The sequence below is a fragment of the Mustela lutreola genome, chromosome 6 (genome assembly GCF_030435805.1).
Source record: "Mustela lutreola isolate mMusLut2 chromosome 6, mMusLut2.pri, whole genome shotgun sequence".
Classification (NCBI taxonomy): domain Eukaryota; kingdom Metazoa; phylum Chordata; class Mammalia; order Carnivora; family Mustelidae; genus Mustela; species Mustela lutreola.
Genome location: NC_081295.1, coordinates 156,269,643 through 156,296,348, shown reverse-complemented (window position 1 = coordinate 156,296,348; position 26,706 = coordinate 156,269,643). Strand labels below are relative to the sequence as shown.

The 26,706-nt window shown below is 42.6% G+C and overlaps 1 protein-coding gene across 5 annotated transcripts; it reads left to right on the top strand.

Annotated features, from left to right (window-relative positions):
• The first annotated feature begins 30 nt into the window (after positions 1-30).
• On the top strand, positions 31-24,781 carry ZNF322 (zinc finger protein 322). 5 transcript variants are annotated; one of them, XM_059176202.1, is made up of 4 exons: positions 31-204; positions 1,209-1,297; positions 15,311-15,385; positions 20,431-24,781. In XM_059176202.1, the coding sequence occupies exon 4, from the start codon at positions 20,613-20,615 to the stop codon at positions 21,819-21,821; it is 1,209 nt and encodes a 402-aa protein (XP_059032185.1). In that variant the 5' UTR covers positions 31-204; positions 1,209-1,297; positions 15,311-15,385; positions 20,431-20,612; the 3' UTR covers positions 21,822-24,781. The 5 variants fall into 5 exon arrangements, with proteins under 5 accessions (XP_059032185.1, XP_059032184.1, XP_059032188.1 ...); XM_059176201.1 differs by having other exon boundaries at positions 31-348; XM_059176205.1 differs by lacking the exon at positions 15,311-15,385.
• The last annotated feature ends 1,925 nt before the right edge of the window (positions 24,782-26,706 follow it).

The following is a 26,706-nucleotide window of genomic DNA, read 5'->3' as shown; positions in this document are numbered from 1 at the left end:
CGGGGGCGGGGCGCCCCAGCCTGCGAAGCAGGGGTGGTCATGTGACTCGCGGAGGCGGGGCTGCGCCGGCCGCTTCCCAGCCTGGCTGAAAGGACTCGCGCAGCCGGCCTTGTCGGCCCTTAAAGCGCTCCCTGGGCGGCCTGGCCCCAACTCCCCTCCCGAGCCGCGCAAAGGGAGAGCTCCTGGCTCTCGTCGGCCCCCCAGGTTTGCTTTCCTTTTTTTCCCGAAGGTGGGCCCTGAGGTCCACCGCCGCGAAGCCTGCGGCCGCCGGAAAACCCAAACCCGAGTGTCCCGAGACTAACCGGAAGTGCGGTCCCAGGCGGAGGGGCGGTGCCGGCGGCCGCCGGGGTAAGCGCGGCCCGCGGGGCCTGGGAGGGGCGCGGCCGCGGCCGCGGGGCCCGGGGGAGGGGAAGGAGGAGGGGCGCGGCGGCACCAGAACCAACACCCCCCTCGCTCTTCCTGGCCCCCCGCCCTGCACAAGGGCACAGAAGCCCCTGGCGCTCGCCGCGGAGCGGGGTCCGCGACCCCCCTGACGGCGCACCGGGAGGCAGTCAATGAAAAGTTGAAAGAAGAGCAGCTCAGTACGGCTGTTCTCGGAGAGAATAATAGTAAACATTACCCGGCACTTTTCTAAGCGATCCATATCTCTCATAATGGGGAAAACCCAAGGACATTGAATGAAGTCCCCCCCCCCCATCTTTAAGACAGAAATTAATTATGTCGTACTCAAATCTATATACTGAAGATTGTTAATCAATTCATAACTATGGTTTAGAAAACTGCATTATATATAATATTGTACTGTACGCGCTTACCAACTCCGTCTTGGGGTGTATAGTGGTAGAAGAATGGGTCCTTGACCTTAGAAGTTGCGATAATGCAAACAAAAAACAATCAGCAGGAAGAAAAGTCTAAACAAGTAAAACAGGACTCAGGGCTTTCTTAAGAAATTGAAGTTAGTCATTATCCAGAAGGATTCTTGATGTTTTGTCTAGTGCTGGTTGGGAAGGAAGTGATGGCTCCCGGTAGCTGCTACTTCTTGCAGGAGAAACAGTACCTAAGCAAATGTAGGAAGAGGGAAGATGTGCTTGAAGGACGCCAACCAGACTGGGGAGTAAATGGGACCAACATTTAGACGTCCAGCTCCAGAAAAAATAAAAATTTCATTAAAAAATTATAGATTTCGACATTACTGATTTTTCCTCTAGGAAAGGGAAGAATTGAGTGTTATGAATACTCATGGACTTGAGACCTTTTGAGGCCAAAAGGAAGACAGCCTTGAGTCTTCATTGTTATGGTAAGTGGCATACCAGGCTGTATGTTTCCATATAAAGTGGATTTTGGAGCAGGTGAGGGGAGGGAGTACTGGGGGAGGACCAGAAGGATTGGGAGAAGATAAAATGAAAAAGGAATTGATTCTTTCTTACCTATTGAGATAGCAGAGTGATAAAACTGGATCCTATTCTACCAATGTGAGTGTATTTTCTACTCCTTTCCAACATACATAGTCACATAGGCTTGTAATAATTGCTTCTTGATTGAGTTGCATCCAGAAAAAGGCAGTATGCCCACTGCTTAGGCTCTGTAGTTAGGAAATTGAAATTTAAATTTTGGCTGTGCTACTTACTAGCTGCGAGTTCTTGGGTAATTATTTAATTGCCATAAGCATCAGGTTTTCTGTTAGTGCAAATATTGGTATTAATACTATTTTACAAAGTTCTTGGGAAGACTCAAGGAGGTAATCCATGCAGTCAATGAAAGGTAAATGAGGTAATGCCTCACCTCAGGTCTGACACAGTAAGCATTAGCTATTTTTTAAATTAGTGCTTTATTGACTTTCCTGGTCCCATACACCCTTTAACTATAGGAATAAACTTGAGCTTTGAAGTTCTATACTCAGCTTCTCTGCTTGTGCCTGCTTATTCTGCACACTCTGACCCTAGCCATGGAAGAGAGAAGCAGTCTCTTCCTAAGATGAGGTAGGAGAAACCTGTTAGAGGAGGGTCCTCTGGGGGACCAGCCAGGGCTACTGGCCTAATTGTTGCATTGCTATGGGAGGCTCTAAGGAGTATGGTGGTCCTTTATTTTGCTGCGGTATTTATTCTTATTCTTCGTTCATTCAACAAACATATTCTAGAGTCTAGGGATATTGCAGTGAACAAAAGAGTAAGTCCTAATAATGGAAGTTATATTCTAGTAGGGGAGAGAAACAAATTAATAGATATAAAATATATGCCACAATGTTGGAGGGTGAGAAGCTATGAAGAGAAATGCAATAGGATAAGAGGGCACAGCTGTTTTACATTAAGTAGTCAGGGTGTGCCTCCTTTTGAGGAATTATTTTTTTTTAAATTTATTTATTTGACAGAGATCACAGGCAGACAGAGGGATAGGAAGGGAAGCAGGCTCCCCACTGAGCAGAGAGCCTAATGCGGGGCTTGATCCCAGGACCCTGAGTTCATGACCTGAGCTGAAGGCAGAGGCTTAACCCACTGAGCCACCCAGGCACCCTGAGGAATTAATTTTAAGGCAGAAACTTGGATCGAATAAAGAAGCCATCTACCTGGGGGAAGAACATTCCAGGCAGAAGGATCAAGTGCAAAAGTTCTGAGGTGGCTCGTGAGGCTAAAGATAGGTGGAGGTGCCACATTATATGAAACAGAACTGGGTTTTATTCTGAGTCTGATAGGAAACAGTTACAATATCTTGAACTGGGGAAGTGTCACAGTCTACTTTAAGATTTGACAACCAGACTCTTGTCTATTCTTGGTGCTGACATCTAAAAGACTTAGGATAAGAAAATCATTTCCTAAATTGTTTAATTTTTTTCTTCTTGGTGCCCCACAATTTTTTGGCTCCTGAGGGCAAATATGATACCCTGAGCTGATGACTTTAGAGAGTACTGTGATTTCATTTACCAAGCTCTGATCAGTCTCAGAATCCTTAATTTCCATGCTGCTTTCCTTTTGACCTGAGTGGTAACACACATTTTAAAAGACAAAGCTTTCATAAACCCACCAGCTTATACTTGCTATTTGTCCATATGCCTGCATATTTTCACTTAAGTGTGATTCTGACTTCTTCCTTTTCCTCCTCCTGTTTCTCCATAAATGTTTTTCTAGTTTTTGCATAATCTCCATATTCATTCATCATTAACTGGCTGAGTAATCACATTGTTTATGATTTAGTTGATTATTTTTTATGGATTTTGAACAAGGCTTTAACGAAGAGGTAGGTGCAGAGGAGGGACTCGATAAACAGGGCTGCTGTGTGTGTGAAGAAGGAATTCAGAAAACAATAGAACCTATCATTTATTGAGTGTTGAGACATAGGCACTGAGCTGAGTCCTTTGGTGGTGACATCTAAGTTCTTGTGGCAGCTCCATGAGGCATGTAATAGTATCTTACCTATTTTTTCAAAGGGGAAATTGAAGCTGAAGGAAGTTAAGTAATTTACCCAAGTTCTTACAGCTACCGAGGAGCATAGTGGGAATTTGAACCATAATCTGATTCTAGAATTTGAACATTTAGTTTTAACTAGCATAATATATCGACTCTCAGCTACCATGCTCTTTAAAAAGAAACTAAAATAGCTTTTATTTTTGAAATAATTTCAGACTTAGGAAGAAGTTGCAGAATAGTACAAGGGATATTCATATACCCTTTGCCCATGGTTCTAAATGTTAACGTTTTACTATATTCGCTTTATGATTCTGTGTATCTCTGTATACACATACCTCTATGCGTATACACGTTTTCCTCTGAACCTTTTGAGAGCAGGTTATAGATATGATTCTTCTCAGACTATGAGAGAACTAAGCCCTAAAGTCTTACGACATACTAAGCCCTAAAGCCTTAAGAGAATTAAGCCCTAAAGTCCTGAAGTATGTAATGAATTAACTTCTCTCCTATGCAGGTACACTGCTCCTAGCTACATACCATTCTTGGAAGAATTGAAAAAATAGTTACTTAAATCATTTTCTATAGGGCTTCATTCTTCCTAGAACACCAATTAAGAATGCCTGTCTTAAAATACACCACAGTTTATATTCTAAAAACAAGGCAGTTCTCTTATTATAGCTATCAAAGTCAGGAAATTAACACTCATATAATACTATTATCTAATTCAGATTGAGCCAGTTCTTTCACAAGTGTCCTTTTCAGAAAAGAAAAGGAAAAAACCGATTTTTGTTGGCCAACATCAATCCATATTCCCCATTTCATTTAAATGTCTTGTTTTCTTCTTCGTGGAATATATATCCTCAGACTTTGTCTTTCATAACCTTGACTTTTTTTTTTTTTAATTTATTTATTTCTTTGACCGAGAGAGGTCACAAGTAGAGAGGCAGGCAGAGAGAGAGAACGAAGCAGGCTCCCTGCTGAGCAGAGAGCCTGATGTGGGATTTGATCCCAGGACCCTGAGATCATGACCCAAGCCAAAGGCAGCGGCTTAACCCACTGAGCCACCCAGGTGCCCCCCCCCTTTTTTTTAAAGATTTATTTATTTGAGGGGTACCTGGGTGGCTCAGTGGGTTAAGCCTCTGCCTTCAGCTCAGGTCATGAGACCTGAGACCGAGATCCTGAGACTGAGCCCCGCATCGGGCTTCCTGCTTGGCGGGGCGCCTGCTTCCCCCTCTCTCTCTGCCTGCCTCTCTGCCTACTTGGGATTTTTCTCTCTCTGTCAAATAAATAAATAAAAATCTTTTAAAAAATCATTTATTTGCAAGAGAGAGGGCACAAGCAGGGGGAGAGGCAGAGGGAAAGAGAAGCAGACTTCCCACTGAGCAGGGAGCCTGATGTGTAACTCTATCTGAGGACCGTTGGTACCACGGCATGAGCCGAAGGCAGATGCTTAATAGGCTGAGCCACCCAGGCGCCCCATTGACTTTTTATTTTACCCCTTTAAGAGGTTAGACCGTGTATTTAGCAGAATTTCCCTCAATTTGGGTTTGCCTGATGTTTCCTCGTAATTAGGTTCAGGTTATACATTTTTGGCAAGATGGCACAGAGGTGATGTACTGTCCTATTCTTTACATTCTGTTAGGCAAATTAACATCATGTCACTGGTAATGGTAACTTTGATCACTTGGTTAAGGTGATGACTTCCAGGTCTTTTTGGTTTGTTTGTTTTAAGATTTTTATTTATTTATTTATTTGACAGAGAGATAGAGAGCACATGCAGGCAAAGTGGCAGGCAAAGGGAGAGAGAGAAGCAGGCTCCCCACCAAGCAAGGAGCCTGATGCGGGACTCGATCCCAGGACCCTGGGATTATGACCTGAGCCGAAGGCAGCCGCTTACCTGACTGAGCCACCCAGGCGTCCCAACTTCCAGGTTTCTGTACTGTGAAGTTAGTCTTCTTGTCTCTAATTATTAAATATTTAGTAGGGAGATATTTTCAGACTCTGTAAATATCCTGATCTCATAAACTTCTCACCCACTAGATTTTTACCTGAAACAAATATTCTTCTTTTGATTGGACATGGTGATTTTTTAAAATTCCATCATTTCTTCTACATTTTATTGTTGACTTTTTTAATAGAAGAAAAACTTCCTTCTCCATCTTTATTCATTTTTTTTTTTGATCGGTATAGATTCATGGATTCTTACTGTGTTATTAACTTATTACAGTTACTATTTATCTTGATACTCTGTTTGTTCCAGATCTGTAATGTAGCAGCCCCTTCGGCCTGGCTTCTGGGTCCTTGGCACATTGTCACTCCTTTTTGAGCACTTGTTATCCTCTGGCACAACAAAATGTTCTGGGATCATATTGTACTTTCTAAACCCTGAATCAGCCATTTCTCCTAGGAGCCCTGATAGCTTTCAGTGGAGAATAGTGTTTAGAGACCAAGACCTGAGTGTGTGGTATGCTCGTTACTGCTAGGATTTCATTCTTCTTACGACCTTTCAGCAGACCTTACTGGAAAAATAAAAACACACTTTGACACATACATGCATTTGTTTTTTCTATATATACTGTAAAACCGTGGCCTCATACAGATACTTCTAATTCCAGTTAAACACTACAGAGTTCATTCTTGCCATTCCCTTTTCTATGTTTATAACTCCCTTCTCCGACAGTGAGGAATCTGTGTGCCATTTTACTCCTAGTATATTTACTTACTTGTGTAGTCCTAGGGTGTACATTAAGTAGTTTATCTTTTTTTTTAAAAGATTTTATTTATTTATTTGACAGACGGAGATCACAAGTAGGCAGAGAAGCAGGCAGAGAGAGGAAGCAGGCTCCCTGCTGAGCAGAGAGCCTGATGCGGGGCTCCATCCCAGGACCCTGGGACCATGACCTGAGCCGAAGGCAGAGGCGCCAACCCACTGAGCCACCCAGGCGCCCCTAAGTAGTTTATCTTTACCACCACTGCTTCTAATGAGAATTCAGTGATTGTTCATAGTTCTTTTTATCTTTAGCTTGAGTTTTTGTAGTCCTAATACTGTATTTAAGTACTATTTGAGTTTGTTGGTTTTTTCCCCCTTCCGGGTGTTATTCATTTGAAACAGATTTGTTTTTGTTTGTATTGCTTTTTATCATTTCTCTCTAGTATCTTGTCTATTTAGTTATTGAATATGTGAAATGCAACAGTTCTAAAAGCAAAAATGTGTGTGTTACAAAAATGTATAGTCCTAGAGGGGTGACTCCCTCCCTGCACCTGTGTACATCAATTCTCTTTTCCTGTCCTTTTATTCCCATTTCACCTACTTTGTGATGATGATGACGTTCATTAGTTTCTTTTACCTTTTTAGAGAGAGCACTCAGGGGAAAGGGCAGAAGGAGAGAAAGAGAGAGAACCCCAAGCGGACTCCACACTCAGCATGAAGCCCAATACGGGCCTCTGTCTCATGACCTGAGCTGAAACATGCCACACAAGCTCCCACAGATACATGTGTAGTTTTTTTTTTTTTTTTTAAGATTTTATTTATTTATTTGACAGAGAGAAATCACAAGTAGAGGGAGAGGCAGGCAGAGAGAGAGAGAGAGAGAGAGAGAGAGAGGGAGGCAGGCAGAGAGAGAGAGAAATCACAAGTAGATGGAGAGGCAGGCAGAGAGAGAGGGGGAAGCTCTCTCAGCAGAGAGCCCGACATGTGTAGTTTTTTATTTCTACTTCATTCTTGCACAAAATGTAGATACTTTTTTATACCATTGTTTTATAAAATTTACAATATGTCCTGAAAATCACTCCACATCAATTCATAAAAGCTTTCTTCATTCTTTAACAGCTTCATAGTTCTCCATTATATGTGCATATACCAAGTCTGTCCAACCACTTTCTTACATATGGGCACACATTTAAGTTTTAAATATTTTTAAAGTAAAACATTGCTACAGCGAATAACTTTATACTTTAAATTTTTATATTGTTGGAGGTATATCTTCACAGTAAATTTCTAGAAGTAGGATTCTGAGTCAGATATAAATGCATATCTAGTTTTATTAGATGTCAGATTCCTCTCCAGAGAGTTGTACTAATTGGCTTTTCCTCTAGCAACATATGAGAGTGTCTGTTTCCCCATGGTTTTGACAACAAAATGTGTTGTCATACTTTTCAACGTATGCCAGCTTGATAGGTGAGAAACGGTATTTCACATGCCCTTTTCAACTATTTCATTTTTAAAAATAGACTGTTATTTAGAGTAGTTTTAGGTTCACAGCAAAATTGAGTCGAGTACATAGTGTTGCTGTATGTGCTCTGCCACCCCTCACCCACCCACCCCAGCCTCCCCAGCTATCAACATCTCAGCCCAGCGTGCTATGTTTATTACAGTTGGTGAATCTACATTGAGATACCATTGCCACCCGAAGGCCATGATTTACTTTAGTGTTCATTCTTTGTTTTTTACATTCTGTGGGTTTTGACAAATGTATAATGATGTATGTCACCATTTATCATGTCATACAGGGCAGTCTCACTGCTCTGAAAATCCTCTGTACTTTACTTCATTATTCATCCTTCTGCCCCCATCCCCTGACAACTGATCTTTCTCACTGATTTCATAGTTGCCTCTTCTAGAATGTCATGTACTTGGAATTGGACAGTTTGTGGCCTTTTCAGGCTGGTTTCTTTCACTTACCAAAATGCTATGAAGTTTCTCCATGTCTTTCCATGGCTAGATAGCACATGTCCATTTTAACAGCATTGAGCAAGATTCTAGTGCCTGGATGTAGCACAGTTTGTTTATCTTTTCATTGACTGAAGGCCATGTTAGTTGCTTTCAAGTCTTGGCAATTATGAATAGAGCTGCTATAAACATCCTTGTGCAGGTTTTTGTGTGGACATATATTTCTTTTTTTTTATTTTAAGATTTTATTTGTTTATTTGACGGAGAGAGACAGAGAGAGAGGGAATGCAAGCAGGGGGAGTGGGAGAGGGAGAAGCAGGCTTCCCGTGGAGCAGGGAGCCCGATGTGGGGCTCGATCCCAGAACCCTGGGATCGTGACCTGAGCTGAAAGCAGACACTTAATGACTGAGCTACCCAGGTGCCCCTGGACATACATTTTCAGTTCCTTTGGGTAAGTACAAGGAGCACAGTTGCTAGATTATATGGTAAGAGTAAGTTTAATTTTGTGAGAAACCACCAAACTGCTTTCCAAGGTGGCTGTACCATTTTGCATTCCCACCAGCTATGAGTAAGCATTCCCATTGCTTCATATCCTTATTAGAATTTAGTATTGTTAGTGTATTGGATTTTGGTCAATTTTTTTTTTTTTTTAAGATTTTATGTATTTATTTGAGAGAGAGCTTGCACACAAATGGGGGGGGGCAGAGGGAGAGGAAGAAGCAGACTCCCTGCTAAGCTGGGAACCCAACTAGGGGTTTGATCCTAGGACCCCAGAAGTTTTTAACTTTAATAAAATCCAGATTGTTACTTCTTTTATAGATCATGCCTGCCTTTGGCTTTATATCTAAGAAGTCATCACTGTCTTTATTTTCCCCCCATGTTATCTTGTAGGAGTTTTATAGCTTTGTGTTTTATACTTAAATCTGTGGTCCATATTGAGTTAATTTTTGTGAAAGATATAAAGTCTTTGTTTATTTTATATTTTTGCATGTGGCTATCCAGTTGTTCCAGTACCATTTGTTGAAAAGACTCTGCATTGTATTGCCTTTGCTCCTTTGTCAAAAGATCAGTTGGCTGTATTTATGTGAGTCTATTTGTGGACTCTGTTCTACTTACTTGTTTATTCTTTTACTACCACACTGGGTTACTATAGCATTGTAGTAAGTCTTAAAGTTGAGTAATGTCGGTCCTCCCAGTTTTGTTCTCGTTCAATATTGTGCTGGCTATTCTGGGTCCTTTGCTCTCCATACAAACTTTAGAGTTAATATCAGTAAAATATCCTACAGGAGTTTTGATTGGAATTGAGTTTGGTCAATAGATCCAAGGTAGGAGGAATTGTCATCCTGACAATATAGAGTATGCCTTTCTGTGAATATAGACTCTCTGTTCATTTATTTAGTTCTTTTTTATTTCTTTCATCAGAGTTCTTTGTTTTTTTCATGTAGATCTTGTTAGATTATATCTAAGTATTTCACTTTCATTTTGCAGAAGTGCTAATGGTATTGTTTTTAGCTTGAAATTCCAGTCCTTTATTGCTGGTACAGAAGAAGATGATTGCCGTTTATATATTAACTTTGTATCCTACATGCTTGCTATAACTGGTTTATTAGTTCCCCTTTTTTTGGTTGATAATTTTGTATTTTCTACACTGACAATCTATGTGATCTGTAAGCAAAGACAGTTCTTTATTTTTTTCTCCATTCTTTGTAGTTTACATTTCCTCCTCTTTCCTTAATGGTGTTATCTAAGACTTCCAGCATGACATCGAAAAGGAGTGGTAGAAAGGGATATGTTTACCTTGTTCCTCGTCTTAGCTAGGAAGCTTCTAGTTACCATTAAGTATAACATTTGCTGTAGTTTTCTTGTATTCTTTATCAAGTTGATGAAGTTCCTCTCTTCCTAGTTACTTCGTGTACTTTTAATTTGAATTTTTCTAAATATGAGTGAGATTGGACATCTTTTTATATGCTTAAGGAACATTTTTTAATCTTTGTGTATTGTCTTTTGCCTATTTTTCTCAGGTTTTTGGTGTTTTCTCTCCGTTTTTAAAAGCTCTTTTTATAGTAGATATATTATTTCTTTATCTCAAATATATGTTACAAATTTTTTTCAGTTTGTCCATTGACTTTTGACTTTGTTCTTTTCTTTTTAGACATAAAATGTTTTTTAGTCAAATAGCCAATCTTTTGTCATAAGCCAAAAAACCTTTCTGTACGCTGATATTATTTGTATATTCATTCATACCATATGGTTTCAGTTTGTAATCAGTTCTTTGATCAATGTGGAGTTGATTTTAGTATATGGTATGGGGTATAGATCAAATTGTATCAGTTTTCATGTTACTATCCTGATGTTCTAACATCATTTATTAAAAAGTTCATTTTTTTCCTGGGGGATTTGAGACATCACTCTTACTATATACTCAATTTCTGTATGTGTTTGTATCTGTTTCTGGTTTTTCTATTCTATTCCACTTATCTTTTTATGTATTCATGTACCAGGACCACATTTTTTTAATATTAGAGGTTTTTTTTTTTTTTTTTAAGATTTTTTTTTTTTTAATTTATTTAGTCAGAGAGAGAGAGAGCGAGAGCGAGCACAGGCAGACAGAGTGGCAGGCAGAGTCAGAGGGAGAAGCAGGCTCCCCGTGGAGCAAGGAGCCCGATGTGGGACTCGATCCCAGGATGCCGGGATCACGACCAACTGAGCCACCCAGGCGTCCCTTAATATTAGAGGTTTTATAGCATATTTTAATGTCATAGAGGGTTATTAGTCACCCCTAAATCTCTCTTTCCATTGTTTCCTTTCTTCTCTTGCATGCTGTTTTTTCCAAGTGAATTTGAGTAATAACTGTAGCTCAGGAATTGTTGATTTTTCTCTGAAGGATCAGAAAGTACATACTTTAGGCTTTGGGGGCCATATGATCTCTGTTCAACTATTTAACTCTGCCATGTGAGAAAGAAGCCATGAGCCATACATTCATGAATAAGAGTTACCTTGTTTCAGTAATACTTTATAAATAAACAGGCTAGAGGCCTATCTTTCAGTAGTGTCTGGAAGTTTTCCTCTTCTTCATTTTACATAATCACATACATAATTTACATAATTATTGTTTAATGTATCTTTAAGTATTTCATATTTTTTGTTGTACAGGAGTGTTCTCCATCTATACTATAGTTGGTTGTTATTTGTGTACAGAAAAGGGCTATTCATTTCTGTATGTAAGTTTTATATCCTGCTCCCTTACTGAATTTCTTTGAGTCAGTTTTAATGTTGATTCTCTCTAGGGTTTCCTAATTGTACCCTCCTATATCCAAAGAAATATAATTTTCTTTCTTTTCTATTCCTACAGTGCTAATTGATTTTTATTTTCTAATTGCATTGCTTAATACTTCAGTTCAGAGTTTAATAACAAGAGATAGGGGTCATTGGGTCATTCTTGACTTGTTCCTGATCTTATCAGAAATGACTAGTTTTTCTCACTTAGGTACTGGCTCTTAGACTGAAGGATATATTTTATCATTTGAAAGGAAGAATTCATTAATTCCTATTTTCTTGACTATTTTCCTCAGGAATGGATGTTGATTTCTATTGTGAGGTCCTTCAGCATCTATAAAGATAATTATGATTCTTCTCCACATAGATCTGTTAATATGTGATCTTATATTAATGGATTGTCTAATATTGAAAGATCTTGCATTCTGTGAATAACTTTTACTTTGTCATGGTACATCACTTTTTTAATGTGCTTTTAGATTTTTATTAGTATTTTTCACACTAATACTGGGCTATAAACATTTTTATACTCTTCATCAGGTTTAGTTATCAACTTTAAACTATTTCACAAAAGACTAGAAGTTTTTCTTCATTTTTAGTGCTCTGGAAAACATTTTTGAAGCACTGGGTTTATTTGGTCTTTGTAAGTTTATTAGAATACCCTTATGAAATGATCTAGATCCAGTGCTTTTTGTGGGCTGATTCCTTAACAACTTTCTGTTTATTCTGTGCATATTAGTGTTTTAAAACTTTCTGTCTCGGATGGGGTGATTTTGGTAAAAAACACAGTTCATAGGTTATCACATTTATTTGTATAGATATCTGCAAAGTGATGTGTTATCTGTATGTAGGGCTTTTTATATGTCTTATTTATCCTTTTCTTTTTTGTAAATTTGTACTTTGTCTTTCTCACTAAGTTAGCTAGTAGTGTATCACTTCTTTAAGTTTTTCCAAATAAGTAGAATTTTGGTTTATAATTAGGTTGTTTTCTCTTTAGTTCACTGATTTCCATTTTTACTTTCATTTTCTTCCTTAATTTCTTTTGGTGTACCTTTTTCTTAGCTCCTTGATCTGAGAATCTAGTTTGTTCATTTAATTCCTTTTATTCTTTTTATTGATATAAATTTTTTATTGATATAAATTCTTTTTATTGATATAAAATCATTTAAGACCATGAATAGTCTTGATCACTGCTTTAAGTTTATTCCATAGATTATAATCAGTAATAGTTGTAATTATCAATATTTAGAAATTTTGTTTCATTTCCCCATTTGCTAAAGAGTTGTTTTATTTTCCCCATTTAGGTGGAGCTTTTTTAATTTGGTATTCTAATGAATTTTTAGTTTCATGTCACTTTATGGAATTTACTGATGCTGTTTCTATGCCATAATATATGACAATTCTGTGACTGATTCATGTGTGCTTGAGAAGAACGTTCACTTCCTATTATTAGGTTGTAAGTTTCAGTAGCTATCATAAGATTTACTGGTTAGATTCTCTAGGTTTTCTGTATCATTACTTATTTTTCTTCTATTTTATAGGTTTTTCTACTGTTAGTGGTATGTTTTATTATTAATGTTTTTGTCTGTATTTCTTATTATCTATTGTAGCTTTTGCTTTGTAAGGGTGAGTGCTGTGTGGTTTGGTTTAAAATCATGACCGTTACTATATTATGATAATGGCTTTCAACATTAAAAAATGTCCTTAATCATGTTTAATGTTTTTCAGGCTGAATTCTTCTCTTCCTGATATCTTGAATATAAGACCTTTTATTTCTATTTGCCTGTATTCCTTTTTCCTTCCCTTTAGTTTGAGTCTCTCTGAATCTTTAAGTGTCTCTTGTATTTAGCATATAGTTGGGTCCTACTTTGTGAGCCTGAGTGAGAAAAATTTGAATAGGTGAGCCAAACCCATTCCCATGTAATTGATACGCTTGATACGTTTTATCTCAATAGATCATGTTATTTTATTTGTCCTGTTTATTCAGCTACTTGTGTTTTCATTGCTCTTTCATTAAAAACTTTTTTAGAATGTTTGATTTTTGTTACCATGACTACCTTTGAGCATAGATCTTTTGTAATGCCTTAGTCCCATTTTCTTACTCAGCAGTTGTCTGGTGTTCAGTTTTTAGTGGTATCCCTTAGCCCCTGCTGCCATTAATGGCTGATGCGGTTATTTCAGTTGTTCTCTCTCCTCCTCCCGGTGTTCAGTTGGATTGTGTCCGTTTTATCAGAACATAACATGTTTAATAAGACTGCTAATTCTGTGACACCTTGGTAAAGTCTTGTGGATTTTTTGTTTTCTCTTTTTTAACTAGATGGCATGTTTTTTAAGATAGTGGGGACAAGGATTGTGCCTTTTTTATTTTCCTTTTTTCTAAAAAAAAAAGTTTCCCTTCATCTTAAAGGACCTTAAATTTCTCTCTCCTCCTTTTCTCCTTCACTGTGCAGTCCAAAGCGTTCCTCCTCTTCTTTCCTTTTTACTGTCTTTCCTGAGGAATTGCCACTCCAGGACTGCCTGTAAGTCTGTGTGAGTTAAGACCCTTCGGGTGTCCTGCTCGGCTCAGAACTTTAAACACGTTTTGGGACTCAGAGTGGGTTTTCTCTTTCTGGCAGACACTCTAGGTTGGTTTGGTGTGCCTCGAGCCCTCCTCTGTCCCCCGTTTTCAGGTTCTTGCTCTCAGTCGTAGCCCGCAGAGCCCGCGGCGAGAGCCGGCCCGCTGGGGTCTGTGCTGTGCTGTGTTGCTCCTGTTCTCACAGCTTTTCCAGGCTGGGCCGGGAGCGCGGACTGCTGCAGCCGTCATTACCCGCTTCCGAACTGTTCTCTGACCGTGTCCCCTGTCCCTCTTCCAGAGGGAGTTTGTTCTTCCATCTTTGAGTCCATTTTCTATGCACTGAAGTCAGTTTTAAATCATTGCCAGGGAAGCTCACAGGTTTTCTGGAAAATCCCCGTTGAATGAAGCTTTAGTGTTCCTGACTTCCTCGTTCCAGGCCGTCCGGCGGTCCGGCGGGCGCCGTCCTGAGCAAGCACGGGGCAGCCCCTCACCGCCGCTCGCGTTGGGCTTTGAATTCTGGTCTTCTTGGCCTGCGCGCAGTTTACTTGTCAGCGTCCTCAAGCAGCCGGCCCTAGGTTCTGTGCAGGTGTCCCAGGTGTCCCGTGAGGGAGCCCGAGAATGGCCCGTGGCTGCTGCGCCTGGCTCTGGCGCCAGGGCCAGGAACCACGGCCGCTTGGCCCTGCGGCTGCGCGGGAGGCCCCCGCCACATGTCCCCGCGCGCTGTCTGGGGCTGAGCAGCTCCTCTCGCTTCGGATCGTCCGTAGCAGAAAAGGGCCTTGAGGGAACGGAAGGCTCGGCGACCTGGAAAAGGCAGGTTCACGCTGCTGCGGGAACGAACGGGCGGACAAGTCTGAGTGCGCGAACCGCCTTTATGCCCCTCGTTGGCCGCCTCCCGAACTGTTCGCGCGGAAGCAGAGGTCCCCTCCGCCGTCGGGCGTCGCAGATGGTGAATAACCGGAAACGCGATCCCTGCGCGCGCTCCAGCCAAGGGCCGTTGCCGACGGTCGAGCCACGGGTCTGAGCGCGCAGGTGCGTTCTGTGGCCGCGACGGCCCCGCAGGCGAGAGCGGCCCGGGCTCCCGCGGGGAGAGGGACGCCCCGGCCTGTGCAGGCTCCCCTGAGAGTTAGGACTGTGGCGCTGCCTTCCATGTTGTTACGGTCCCCGAGAAGCTATAGGTGGTGCGGATGGCGTTGAAGTTCTTTGTTCGCCCTTTTCTGGAGAGTTCTATGGGAAGGTTTAAGACTACGGTCACCCTCCTTAGAATTGAATTTGAGGGATTATATAAGAAAACCCAACTGCTCTTTTAAGGAAAATAGTTTACCCATTTTCAGGTTCTTTAGGGGAAACGACCTGGGGCTAAATCTGCTCCTGTGAAACTATTTATCCTTTTCTTATTCTTGTGTCTTACAGAACTCGCTCTTCCTTGAGAAACCAAATTCTTAGGACCAGGAAGTCAAGGCTGTGTTCCTTCCAGTTAGCTTCTGGGTAAGCTACAGTTCCTCTGGCCTTCAGAGCTGTGCCCTCCGTCTCCTCGACTATACCCGAGCCAGTGGCTACTGAGCAGCTCCCGTGCCTTTGGCATCCGGTCCTTTTCCTGTATCGTAGGGACGCAAGTGGAATGACAAGAACCAACTGGTGCAGTCAGCAGGTGGTTATTAAGCACCAACTGTGTGCCTGGTGCTGCCCTGTGACTAAAGAAAGAGCAGCACACAAAACAGATACACATCCTTGCAGTGTTTCAGGCAATAAACAAATTATTCTGTGTATCAGAAGGTAGTAAATGCTGTGGAGGAAACCGAGCAGAAGAGCCAGCTAGGGACCACTGAGGTGTGGGGGCAGGTCAGTTCTGAATCCGGTGGTCTGGAGAGGTGTCCTTGAGAAGTGACCTTGGAAGAAATAGTTGAGGGAATTAAGAGATAACTGTGCACTTCCCTGGAGGAAGAAAGCTGGGGACTCCAGAAAGGACGGGCAAAGGCCCTAAGGGGAGTGTTTGAACAAGGACAGCCAAAAGGCCATTGTGGGTCTGTCCTCGCAGCGAGCAGGGAGAACAGTGAAAGAGTGAATGAGAGGCACAGCGGTCAGGGTGGCAGAGCAGCCCTTGTGTCTTGGGGCCATCGTGAGGACCTGGTGGCGAGGGAGGAGGGGAAGCCACCGAAGGGAGCAGAGGAGAACCTATTCTCCTACTTTAACTGGAGTTCACTGGCAGCAGAGTGGAGGGTTTGAGTGTAAAGAGGGTGGTGACTGGAGGATGGCAGTGGTGCTGGGGCTGCCGTGGTGAAACGCCACAGACTGAGCGCTCTAAACAGCCGATTTATTTCCTCACAGTCCTGGAGGCTGCAAGTTCAAGATCAGAGTGTCAGGTTTGATTTCTTCTGAGATCTCTCCTTGGCTTGCAGATGGCCACTTTCTGTCCTCATGTGGTCTTCCCCCTGCATGCCATCCCTGATACCTGTGTCCTGATCTCAGGACAAGACCATTCACATTGGATTGGATTAGACAACTATACCCTTTAAAGGTCCTGTCTCCAAAAATAAAAATAAAGGTCCTGTCTTCAGAGGTCTCAGCTGGCTCAGTCAGTAGTACATGTGACTCTGGATCTCAGGGTTGTGAGTTCGAGCCCCACGTTGGGTGTAGAGATTACTTAAGAAATATTTTTAAAAAATAATCATCCTGTTTCCAAATACAGTAACATCCCAAGATTGTGGGGGTTAAGGCTTCAGCATACAGATTGGAGGAGAACCCACTCAGCCCTTAACTGGTGGGAACCAGTTAGGAAGGTTTTATTATCATGCAAGTGAGAATGAGTGTGATCCAGACCAGGGTTGCAGCAGGAGACACCGTGAGAGGTGGTTGCATTCTGGTTTTGAGAATGAATGAATGAATGAATGAATTTGGGGATGGCTCAAGTGGCAAATGAGCAAGAAGATTACAGGGTGACTCTACGGTTTAGGAGAGGATGGATTTGCCCAGAACTGAGATTGGGCAGAGGAGTGGCGGAGTTGGTCTGGATTTCAGCTGCAGGCAGCTGCTTTGCTCACCTCCTGTTTGACTGGAAGTAAGGCGAGAGCAGACGCAGGGCACTGAGTTCGAAGCGCTGCTGGGTTCTTCATGACACTGTAGGCTTTGGGGGCTGATTGTGATAGCCGCAGAATGTACTTTGGTACTTAGTACATCATCTGTTGTTTTAACAGTTGTCAGTTTTTTGTTTTCTTTTTTTTGTTAGTAGCTTTTGAATGACTCTTGGTCCAGAGACCCATGGTTCCTCAGTAATCAAGGTGTGTGTTCTGTGGGTGCCCGCCATGGCAGGCAACCCCTGAGAACTAGAGACGTGAGTCAGCAAGGCGAACTTGGAGACCCAGCATCTTGATAAATACATAGAATAGTGTCCACTCTCTGGTATCATGAGGACAGAAATGTGCTCATGTTTAAGAGGCTTCACTGGGGAGCAGGGGTCCACTGGCAGCTCAGGTGTGTACACTTACTTCCTAGGGTATCCATGATCAAATGAACAGAGAGAAATGATCTTGGAGGGCAAGGGATTCTTGTATGATACTACAAGAGTCACCTGGAACTTGTAATTTGGACCCCAAAATGCAATTTCTTTAGTAGTTTTATCAATCATGGTGGTGTGATCGAATATTTGAAATCTAGCGTGTAGAGTTGCTGTATTTAACATAAACATGAGTCATTTTTGTTTAGCTCACCTGCTTCCCCTTCTCAGAGCTGTGGACTTTACTCCTCTTCCAGTGGTATATCCCATTTTCTCTCATTTTTGTCCCTCCTTAGTGGTTTTAGCATTACATTTCTTGTAGATGGTCTATGCCTTGACTCAAACTACTCCGACCCTATCCAGTTTTTTCTCATTCCCTAAAACCAAAACATGAGAACATGGTTGAGTTGACACTTGGAGCCTTGGGATTTCTTTTGATACTTACAAATAACTTTTTTTTTTATTAGAACAACTGTCTCTGTGCCTTACACATGGAGAGTTTACAAATTGCTGAATGGAAATTGGAAAGCCAGTCAGCAGATTGGTGAAACAGAAAGTCATCCATCTTCTGGTTCCTTTTGGCTCATTGTTTCCACTGAATTCAGGTGGCCGTTGCTTATGCTGCTTGGATAGCTGCTTTGTTTTGAGTTGTGGTCCATCACACTTACAAGGGTCATGTCCAGTTCATTCTCATAGTGTTTGCTTGCACATGAATACACAGAGACCTAGAGGCCTACACTCACAGTTGGAGAACAGTGGACTCTGTCCCTAGAAGAATGTACACAGACCAAATAACATTTGCAGGCAATTTCACAGTTTTCCTAGGTTATTTAGGAGTCCATAGATGCCATATAAGGACTTCCATTCTAGCATTGAGCACCTACTGTGTGTCAGGTTCTAGGGAAACTGCAAATGAAATGAACAAAAATCCCGGCCCTGTAGGAGCTGACGTGCTATGGAAAAAAATAAAACAGGGAAGGACGGGAGTGTTGTAGGTTGGGTCAGCTGGGATGCAGCGTCAGGTAGGATGGCCAGACAAAGATTTGAGGAAGGCAAGGGAGGGAACCTTGGAAATCTAGAGAGGACAGTGCCTTAGCCAGGAGAGGCAGCACGTACAAAGATCCCGAAGTGGGGGTGAGCCGGCCGGTGTGAGCAGCAGCAGGGAGGCCAGGGCAAGTGGCGTGTGCTCAGCAGAAGAGCAGGGAGGGGGATCCGAGCAGAAAGCAGGAGGCAGGTGGCTTAGGGGCTTTCCAACAGGAGCAGTTTTGGCAGAGTGGTGAGGACGATTGTGAGGTTGGAGGATGTTCTGGAAACCTTAGAAGGCAAGAGTCGGAGACAATGAACAGATTTATTTATTTTGAGGAATTTTGCTGTAAAAGGAACAGAGAAGTGGGGTGACAGCCCGAGGGTGAGGCAGGCAAGAGAGGTTTTCACGTTGGTTGTACTCTTGCTTCAGGAGAGCGGAAACAGCCAGTTTGCTGGTTAGTGTGATCCGGAAGAAAAGAACGGGCGCGGGACCGGGAGGGTAGAATTGCTGGGTGACGTCCTCTTGGAGGAAAGGGATGGAACCGAGGACACTGACAGAAGGCTTGTCCTCAGACTGAGCAGAGGCAGTCCGTCATCCAGAACGACTGACCCTCTGAAGGAAAGAGTGCCTGACCACACACACAAGAAGCTGGTTGATGTGGCGGGAGCACGAGAAGTGGTGGTTCATGTTTTTGTTTTGAGTGTGTGTGTTGTGTTCTTTTGTTCTTGGTTTGCTTAAATTTCCACAGTAGCATGGGAAGCACCATCATCAGCTTTTACTCCTTAAATGCAGGGAAGGGCTTTGAATGTGTGAAGAGAGGGTCAGACATGGAAATGATCATTGAAGAGTAAGCACGAAGGACACAGAAAACGGTGTTTTTCTTCCTTTCGTTTCTGATGTTTCTTCTTCGGTATATTGTGAGCGATTAATAAATGGAAGGCCCACTTCACGCCGCGTGCTGTGCTCTCGAGTCAGCCCAGTGTACGGCATCCGCCCGCTTTTCCATATTTTTGTTGACGCCTTTAGTTCATCTACTGGAGTAGCTCCGTGGAAATAGGTCCTCAGTTGGAAGATCTCTGTATCTCCCCTCGCTCTCCTTGGTCTCCGACTCTTTCGCAGATGACTGCATCGCTTCCCCAGGAGGAGAGGAGCACGGGCTGCCTGAGCAGAGAGGGCTGATTCCGGTTAAGTTAGAAAGATCTTCCTCTGTAGATGGCCTTATATCTTCAAGATGCTCAATCCCAGGGACTTTAATACTTGTGTAAGCCTTCGACAGGAGAGAAATTCTCCCACATCTCTTCACTGTATAAAGAAAAGCCTGGTATAAAAGCGGTTTGAAGCCCGGCTTTCATTGTAGTCGTCAGAATTTTTCTTTTTGAGGAGGGTTTGTGCTCACGTGATCAGAACTTTATCATAATAGCGCGCGAGCTAACCCCGTGTACTTACTGGGAGATGCAGGGCGCTGAACTTACTGTTCAGGTCAACAATGTGAAATAATTTCTGTTATAAATCCCATTTTACGGAGGAGCAAACGAGGTGGGGAAGAGTTGTTGAATAACTTGCCCAACATCACACAGCCAGGATGATGGAGCCACAGAAGCCCTTCTCTCTCCCCATGGGAATTCTAATACCATTACCGTTTTCCTTCTAAACCTTCCGAGGAGAAGGCTGCCTTCTCCAGGGTTCCTTGAGGGCGGTTTTCCTCTTGAGCAAGCCTACTAACTATGAGGCCTGCCTTGATTACTCAGTTGAAGCCAGGGAAAGAGGAAGAGCCCTGGTTTTGAGATCACCCGGGCTCATTCATAAAAGAAATAACTCTTTCTGGTCTTTTTCCCATGTGTTGCTAACTAGTTTACTATTAGAAAAGAGGAAAACTAATTGGTTTCAACACCTGTCAAAAGTAGTGCACGTATGGAGTCTGATGGAGAATTTCTGTCTTCCCTGCAGTAATTTTAACTTTGAGCATTCTTTTCTTAGTTACAGGAGTATAAATCATACTTCTTTGTCTCACAGGGTTGGAAATACCAAGTAAGGAATCAGCATATATGATGCTGGAAACGTTTACAGACGAGCTGCTCCTGACTGAAAGGCCTACGACAGATGTGTCTTTCAAGTTCTTACCAAGAAAACAACTATGAAGAACACAATGGGTCAAGAAGACCAGTGGAAAACTCCCTAGGAGAGAGCCATAGAAAATGTTCACTTCAGAAGAGAGATATAATCAGAGAACTCAGAAGAGGAAAATCTATCATGGATGCCCTCAGAAGGGTAGAAAGATTTTTATTCATGTGCATGAGATTACTCAAATAGATGATCAGATATACCAGTGCCTTGCATGTGAGCAAAACTTCTGTGAGAACTTAGCTCTTATTATGTGTGAGAGATCCCACACTGGGGAGAAACCTTATAGATGTGATATGTGTGAGAAAACCTTCGTCCAAATCTCAGATCTTACTTCACACCAGAGGATCCACAATTACGAGAAACCTTATAAATGTAGCAAATGTGAGAAGAGCTTTTGGCACCACCTGGCCCTTTCGGGACACCAGAGAACACATGCAGGTAAAAAATTCTATACATGCGATATTTGTGGCAAGAATTTCGGTCAGAGCTCTGATCTGCTTGTCCACCAGCGAAGCCATACAGGCGAGAAACCGTATCTGTGTAGTGAGTGTGATAAATGCTTCAGTCGAAGCACAAACCTCATAAGGCACCGAAGAACTCACACAGGGGAGAAACCGTTTAAGTGTCTGGAGTGTGAAAAAGCTTTTAGTGGGAAATCAGATCTTATTAGCCACCAGAGAACTCATACTGGCGAAAGGCCCTACAAATGTAATAAGTGTGAGAAAAGTTACCGACACCGTTCAGCCTTCATTGTTCATAAAAGAGTTCATACTGGGGAGAAGCCCTATAAGTGTGGTGCCTGTGAGAAATGCTTTGGCCAGAAATCCGACCTTATCGTACACCAGAGAGTCCATACAGGTGAGAAGCCGTATAAATGCTTGGAATGTATGAGAAGTTTTACCCGGAGTGCCAACCTAATCAGGCATCAGGCAACTCACACTCACACTTTTAAATGCCTTGAATATGAGAAAAGTTTCAGCTGTAGCTCAGACCTCATTGTGCATCAAAGAATTCACATGGAAGAGAAACCACATCAGTGGTCTGCGTGCGAGAGCGGCTTCCTCCTGGGCATGGACTTTGTTGCCCAACAGAAAATGAGAACGCAGACCGAGGAGCTGCATTACAAATACAGTGTGTGTGATAAAAGCTTCCACCAGAGCTCAGCCCTTCTTCAACATCAGACAATCCATCTCGGTGAGAAACCATATCTCTGTAATATGGGCGAGAAGGGTCTTGAGCTCAGTCCTCCCCATGCATCAGAAGCCTCACAAATGTCTTGAACAGACCAGAAGTTAGAACACCCTAAGAAATGTACTTAAAACATGTCAGAGGACCCAGTAAAGAGCTCTGGGCAAATCTCAGACTTTCCTCAGAGCTCAGACTTCCGTGGGGACCAGAGAATACAGCTGTGGGAAGTTGAGAAATGGTTTGCCCAGAGAGTGACCCTCACAGAACACTTAAATCAGTCACTTCAGTGAGAAACCTGAACAGATGCCCTGAGGCTTGGGAAAAACCTTTAGTCCAAGCTTGTATCTGATCACCCACAAGGGGATTCCTACAGGTAAGAAACCTTACAGATGCAGTGAGTGTGGGAGAGCTTTCTAGCAGTGCTCAAGCCCTCCTCATCCCGAGAGAATTCACACCAGAGGACTTCTTAAATGCCCTCAGTGTCAACAGAGCTTCGGACAGTATGCACGTCACATTGGACATCAGAAAGCCCACAATGGGGAGAAACCCCAGCAAGTGTGTAAAAGGCTTCTTACGACTTTCTTACTCTTCAGAGAAGCCCTACTGGTGAAAACGTGTATATTTGTCTTGAATGTGGCAAAAACATGAGTTGGAGAGCCGCCTTGGGTTTGCACCAAAGAAACCCAATCTGAGGAAAGACCTTACAGGGTCTCTGAGTGAGAAAAACTTCTGTCAATGAACAGCTCTCGTGGTACACCGGGGAACTCACATTAGTGAAAAACCCCCCTTGAATCTGAAAAAAGCCTTGCTAGAAACTCCTCCCTCATTGGGTCCCAAAGAACGTGCTCTGTGGAGAATTCTGTGCCAGTGAGAGCTCGAGCTGTGGACTGTGTACATATAATAGGTAACAGTTGACCCATATGGTAGAGGTGACTTTCAGTGGAGGCAGTATGTAAACCGTTGTTCAGATACCCAGAAACTTGTTCTGGGAGGAGCTAGGGCAGGTCACAGTAGGCCTGATGGGTAACTCAGGTAAAGATGCTTTTCTTTTATCTGAACCACTTAATGATTGCTTTACTTTTCACTTTTTAAAATTTGGAAATCCAATAAAGAAAAGGACTGTAACTTTGTGATAGAAGGTGTGGCATGTGTTCCTATTGGGGGAAAAGGATTATATTGATTCGGCCTTTGTCGATTTTTAATTCTTGGCTAGAATGGGGATTAGTGTGTTGACAGTAGTCTGGGAATCTTTTACTGGTAGTGAAAAGAACTGAACAGCTAGGGAGTAGTTCCCCTAGATCAGAACTCTTCCCAAAAGTTCCCCCTTTGGAGGGCCAGCCTCATAAAGAGAATACTCAGCGTTTTACTTAGTGTGAGTTAAGGCATTGCCCTCAAAAATTTCCTTTTCCTCAAACATCTTTGAGAGGATCACTGGCATTTGAAATTTCAGCTTTAGAGATTCATTTCTTTTAAACTCAGAAACGCAGATTTCAGTTTAACAGTTGTGTCCTGATGTCGCTAGCTAGCATCCCATATTTTTATAACTTTAACTTGTCTCTTTCATTGATAAAATGCTCTTCAGCTCCTTGCAGAATGATTAAGGGAAACCAAAAGAAAGGTTTAAGCCTGAGGAGGCACAAAGTAAAACTCGTAAAGATGCGTCACTCATGAAGGAGCTAAAACTTCGTGATTTTGAGTATCCCACATTCCAAAGCTGGCGTTCTTTTCACTCCATTTTCCTGCTGTTTTTAGTGAATCAAGCCCCATAATGATATGCCTTTCATTTATTTCAGTTCTTCCAAGGAAAGAAAATACTTTTTATTCCCAGGGAAAGGATTGCAGTCACCACAACATAAGGTACCTGTGTGGCTTGGAACATAGGGTTCTGAATGCTAGAAGGGAAAAGGAGTGGTCAGGTTTATCAGACATTTAAGGATAAGCACTTATCTCCGATTTAACAGAATAATTAATGATTATCTGTAACATTCTCTAGAAATACTATAATTAATCCAGTGATTATAGATGGACAATTCTGAGGGGTTTTTTCTTCCCTCAGATTAAAAGACATTTAATATAAATGCTTAAGATTCCTACAGTATTTGGGGCGATAGACTGGTGAGTAAATACTCTTGCTAGTCTGGGTTCTCTGGTTTATTTTAACAAATCCCTGCACTCGAGAGAGTGTTGGCATCAGACTTAAGGAGGTGGCCAACTGCTGCCTGTGTACGGCTCTAAGCTTTGATCCTAACGACTGGTTGATGAGCTTGATAATCTTAGGGTCAGTGGATATAGCTTATAGTGATAATAAGGAATCTGGTTCTAGGGTGGGGTTTTCTTGGGTTTTTTTGGTCTTTTTTTTTTTCTTTTTAGAAAACAAATGCTGGAAGTTTATTTGATCTGTTGTGTTTTAGTAATTTTCATAAAATAGCTCTTATACCACGAGAAGTTGCCCAGTGTGCTAAAACACGCAAGATGTATTTGTTTCTCTTTGGTGCAGGTCATGCCTGTCACTAGTATATGTTTGGTGGTTGTAATACTTAAAATAGTATTGGGTATATGGCATGGTGGTGACGAAAGTTAGTCCTTATGGCTACTTGTTAGTCATTAGAACTTGGAGAAGGGGACAGAGTTTGTATCGTTGGTAGGGCAATGACTTGCCCCTTCTTTCAACTAATCTTACTGGTCATTGTCTCTAGTCTTTAAGTAAATTAAGGATGGACCATCCCTCCAATGGAGAATAGTCGGGGTTCTGAGACAGGTCCGAGTGTGAGGGCTTTAGCCATGGGGAAAAAGGTGTTGGTGTTCTTCATAGAGCATAACCTGAGGTTGGAGAGACCACTTGGGAGCCTGTAGCCAAAACTAGAAGGTAACTTCTGGGATGGATGGAGGTTCTCTTGAGACAGTGCCGACCTAAATCTACCTCAGGTAAGTAGTTAGAGTAACTTTTTCAAGATTTAAGACCAAACAAGACACTTGTATTCAGTCAATGTATTCCTATGCTTTAATGTTTTTGTTTTTCCTTAATTCTTAAATAAACATTTATTCTGGAAAACTCCGTTTTTGTCTCCACTCTCTTGAGAACAAGCATTTCTCCTGCACTTGCATGAGAATAAAGCAGATAGCTAGGAACCCTTTCACAGTGCATACATAAATGATTATGGTGTACACTCTGCTTCCACTTTTTCAGTCATACCTCAGTGAAACAAAGTGGATGTTCATGTGACCCTTAGGCCCAGTAGAGGTGATCGCCATTAGAACGTCTTTAGAATTCCAGGAGTTTTTGATGCCAGGGCAGAGAAGTAAATGGAAACCTGGAAGGAATATTGTCTGTGCTCTGCTGTGGATATTGGATCCTTTTGGAGCCCCCGCACTGCATCACCTAAAATAGCAAGGAGAGAGTGATAGCCTGAACTGCTGATATTTGGGGCTAAAAGTCAGTAACAACAAAAACATCTGTTTTTTGTGTGAGTAACCTTCATCTTCAAAATCCGGGAAATTTTCGAATTCACAGTTCTCACTAGAAGCCACAGATGGCTGGGGTTCTGCAACTTACCACCTTATCTGCTGGAGTCCCAGCATGGGAGGTAAGGTCAGAATGGTGGCTCCAAATCTCCTCCCATTATCAAGTTTACTTCCACTCCATTTGCTCTGCCAACCAGAATAGGTCTCTCCCGGTCTTTTTCTTTTCTTTTCTTTTTTTTCCTCAGATTTTATTTATTTGACAGAGCAAGCATAGGGAGCAGCAGAGAGAGAGGGAGAAGCACAGAGAGCCAGATGTGGGGCTCCATACCAGGACCCCAGGATCATGACCTGAGCTGAAGGCAAACAGCTTTAACCAACTGGACCACCCAAGGCACTGAGTTTTAAGTGGTTGCTGAGGTCGCTGGGTTTTAAGTGGCTTTAAAAGAAATGTATCAGAAGAGGGATGAAAAGGGGGAATGGAAAATGGCACAACTTGGTTTTGTTTTGTTTCCGCCCTTCGTGCAGGCTGGTGTGCCTGGAACAAGGCCTGCAGCCTTCATGTCCCCCCCCCCCCCCCCCCCGCCCCCCGACGGCCAGGCTCCATCCCCACGTTTATGTGGGCTGTGTTGAGAGACATTCCTGGGGAAAATAGTCACAGCCCTTACACATACTGAAAGAGAAGTGGTGTCTCTGAGGAAGTAGAAAAGCCAAGGGGCATCCCAGCCCACACATATGCCCAGGCTGTTTCCTGAAAGTTCTCTACCTCACACCTTGAGCAAAACCAAAAAAGCCAGTAATGAAATTGAAGCTTGCTTGTTTCATCCTCCACACGTGAGCTGTGTCATCACTCTACCCAAGCAGAGCCCTTCAGAAAGGGCTGCCAGAAGCTGAAGGCTGTTAACCTTGCAGAGGAAATCCTTCCATCTGGCAGATGAAACAGCAGTAGGGGCTCCGCTATCGCTAGTGACAGATAAGGCGGAAGAAGTGATGCTTGGAGTCTTGCGGAAAAGGGAGACTCCCGGAGTAGCTCCTGTTCCTTATCTATTGTACCCCGTTTTCATAATCTCTGCTCCCCTCCTATACCTTAATTCCTGGCACAGCGTGTTGCGGTAGTATACCTGAAAAGAAGTCTTTTGTGTGAAATTCTAAGTGGACCTTCCTCACTGAATCCAGCTCCTCTTCTAAAATGGGGGGCCTCAGTCTTGCGGGCGGAGGACATTGGAGCTGCTTTGGGAGACGAGGGGACCTCACGGTCTACACGGTCAGTTTAAACCAGACCAACTGTTTCCGACTGGGCAGGGCACTGATAAGGGACTTAAATGGAACACTTCGCGGCTTGTCACTTCTACCGCCTAAAACCACACCCGGAGCCTTCCTCCTTTAGCCCTCAGCGCCCCAGGATCACCTACCCTGAAAAAAATCTCTCGCAGTCAGAGACCTCCTGACCACTTCCAAACGAATGTTTTTGTCTATCCTGCATTTCTTCTCCAGAGGAATAAATGTTCTGATTCCTTT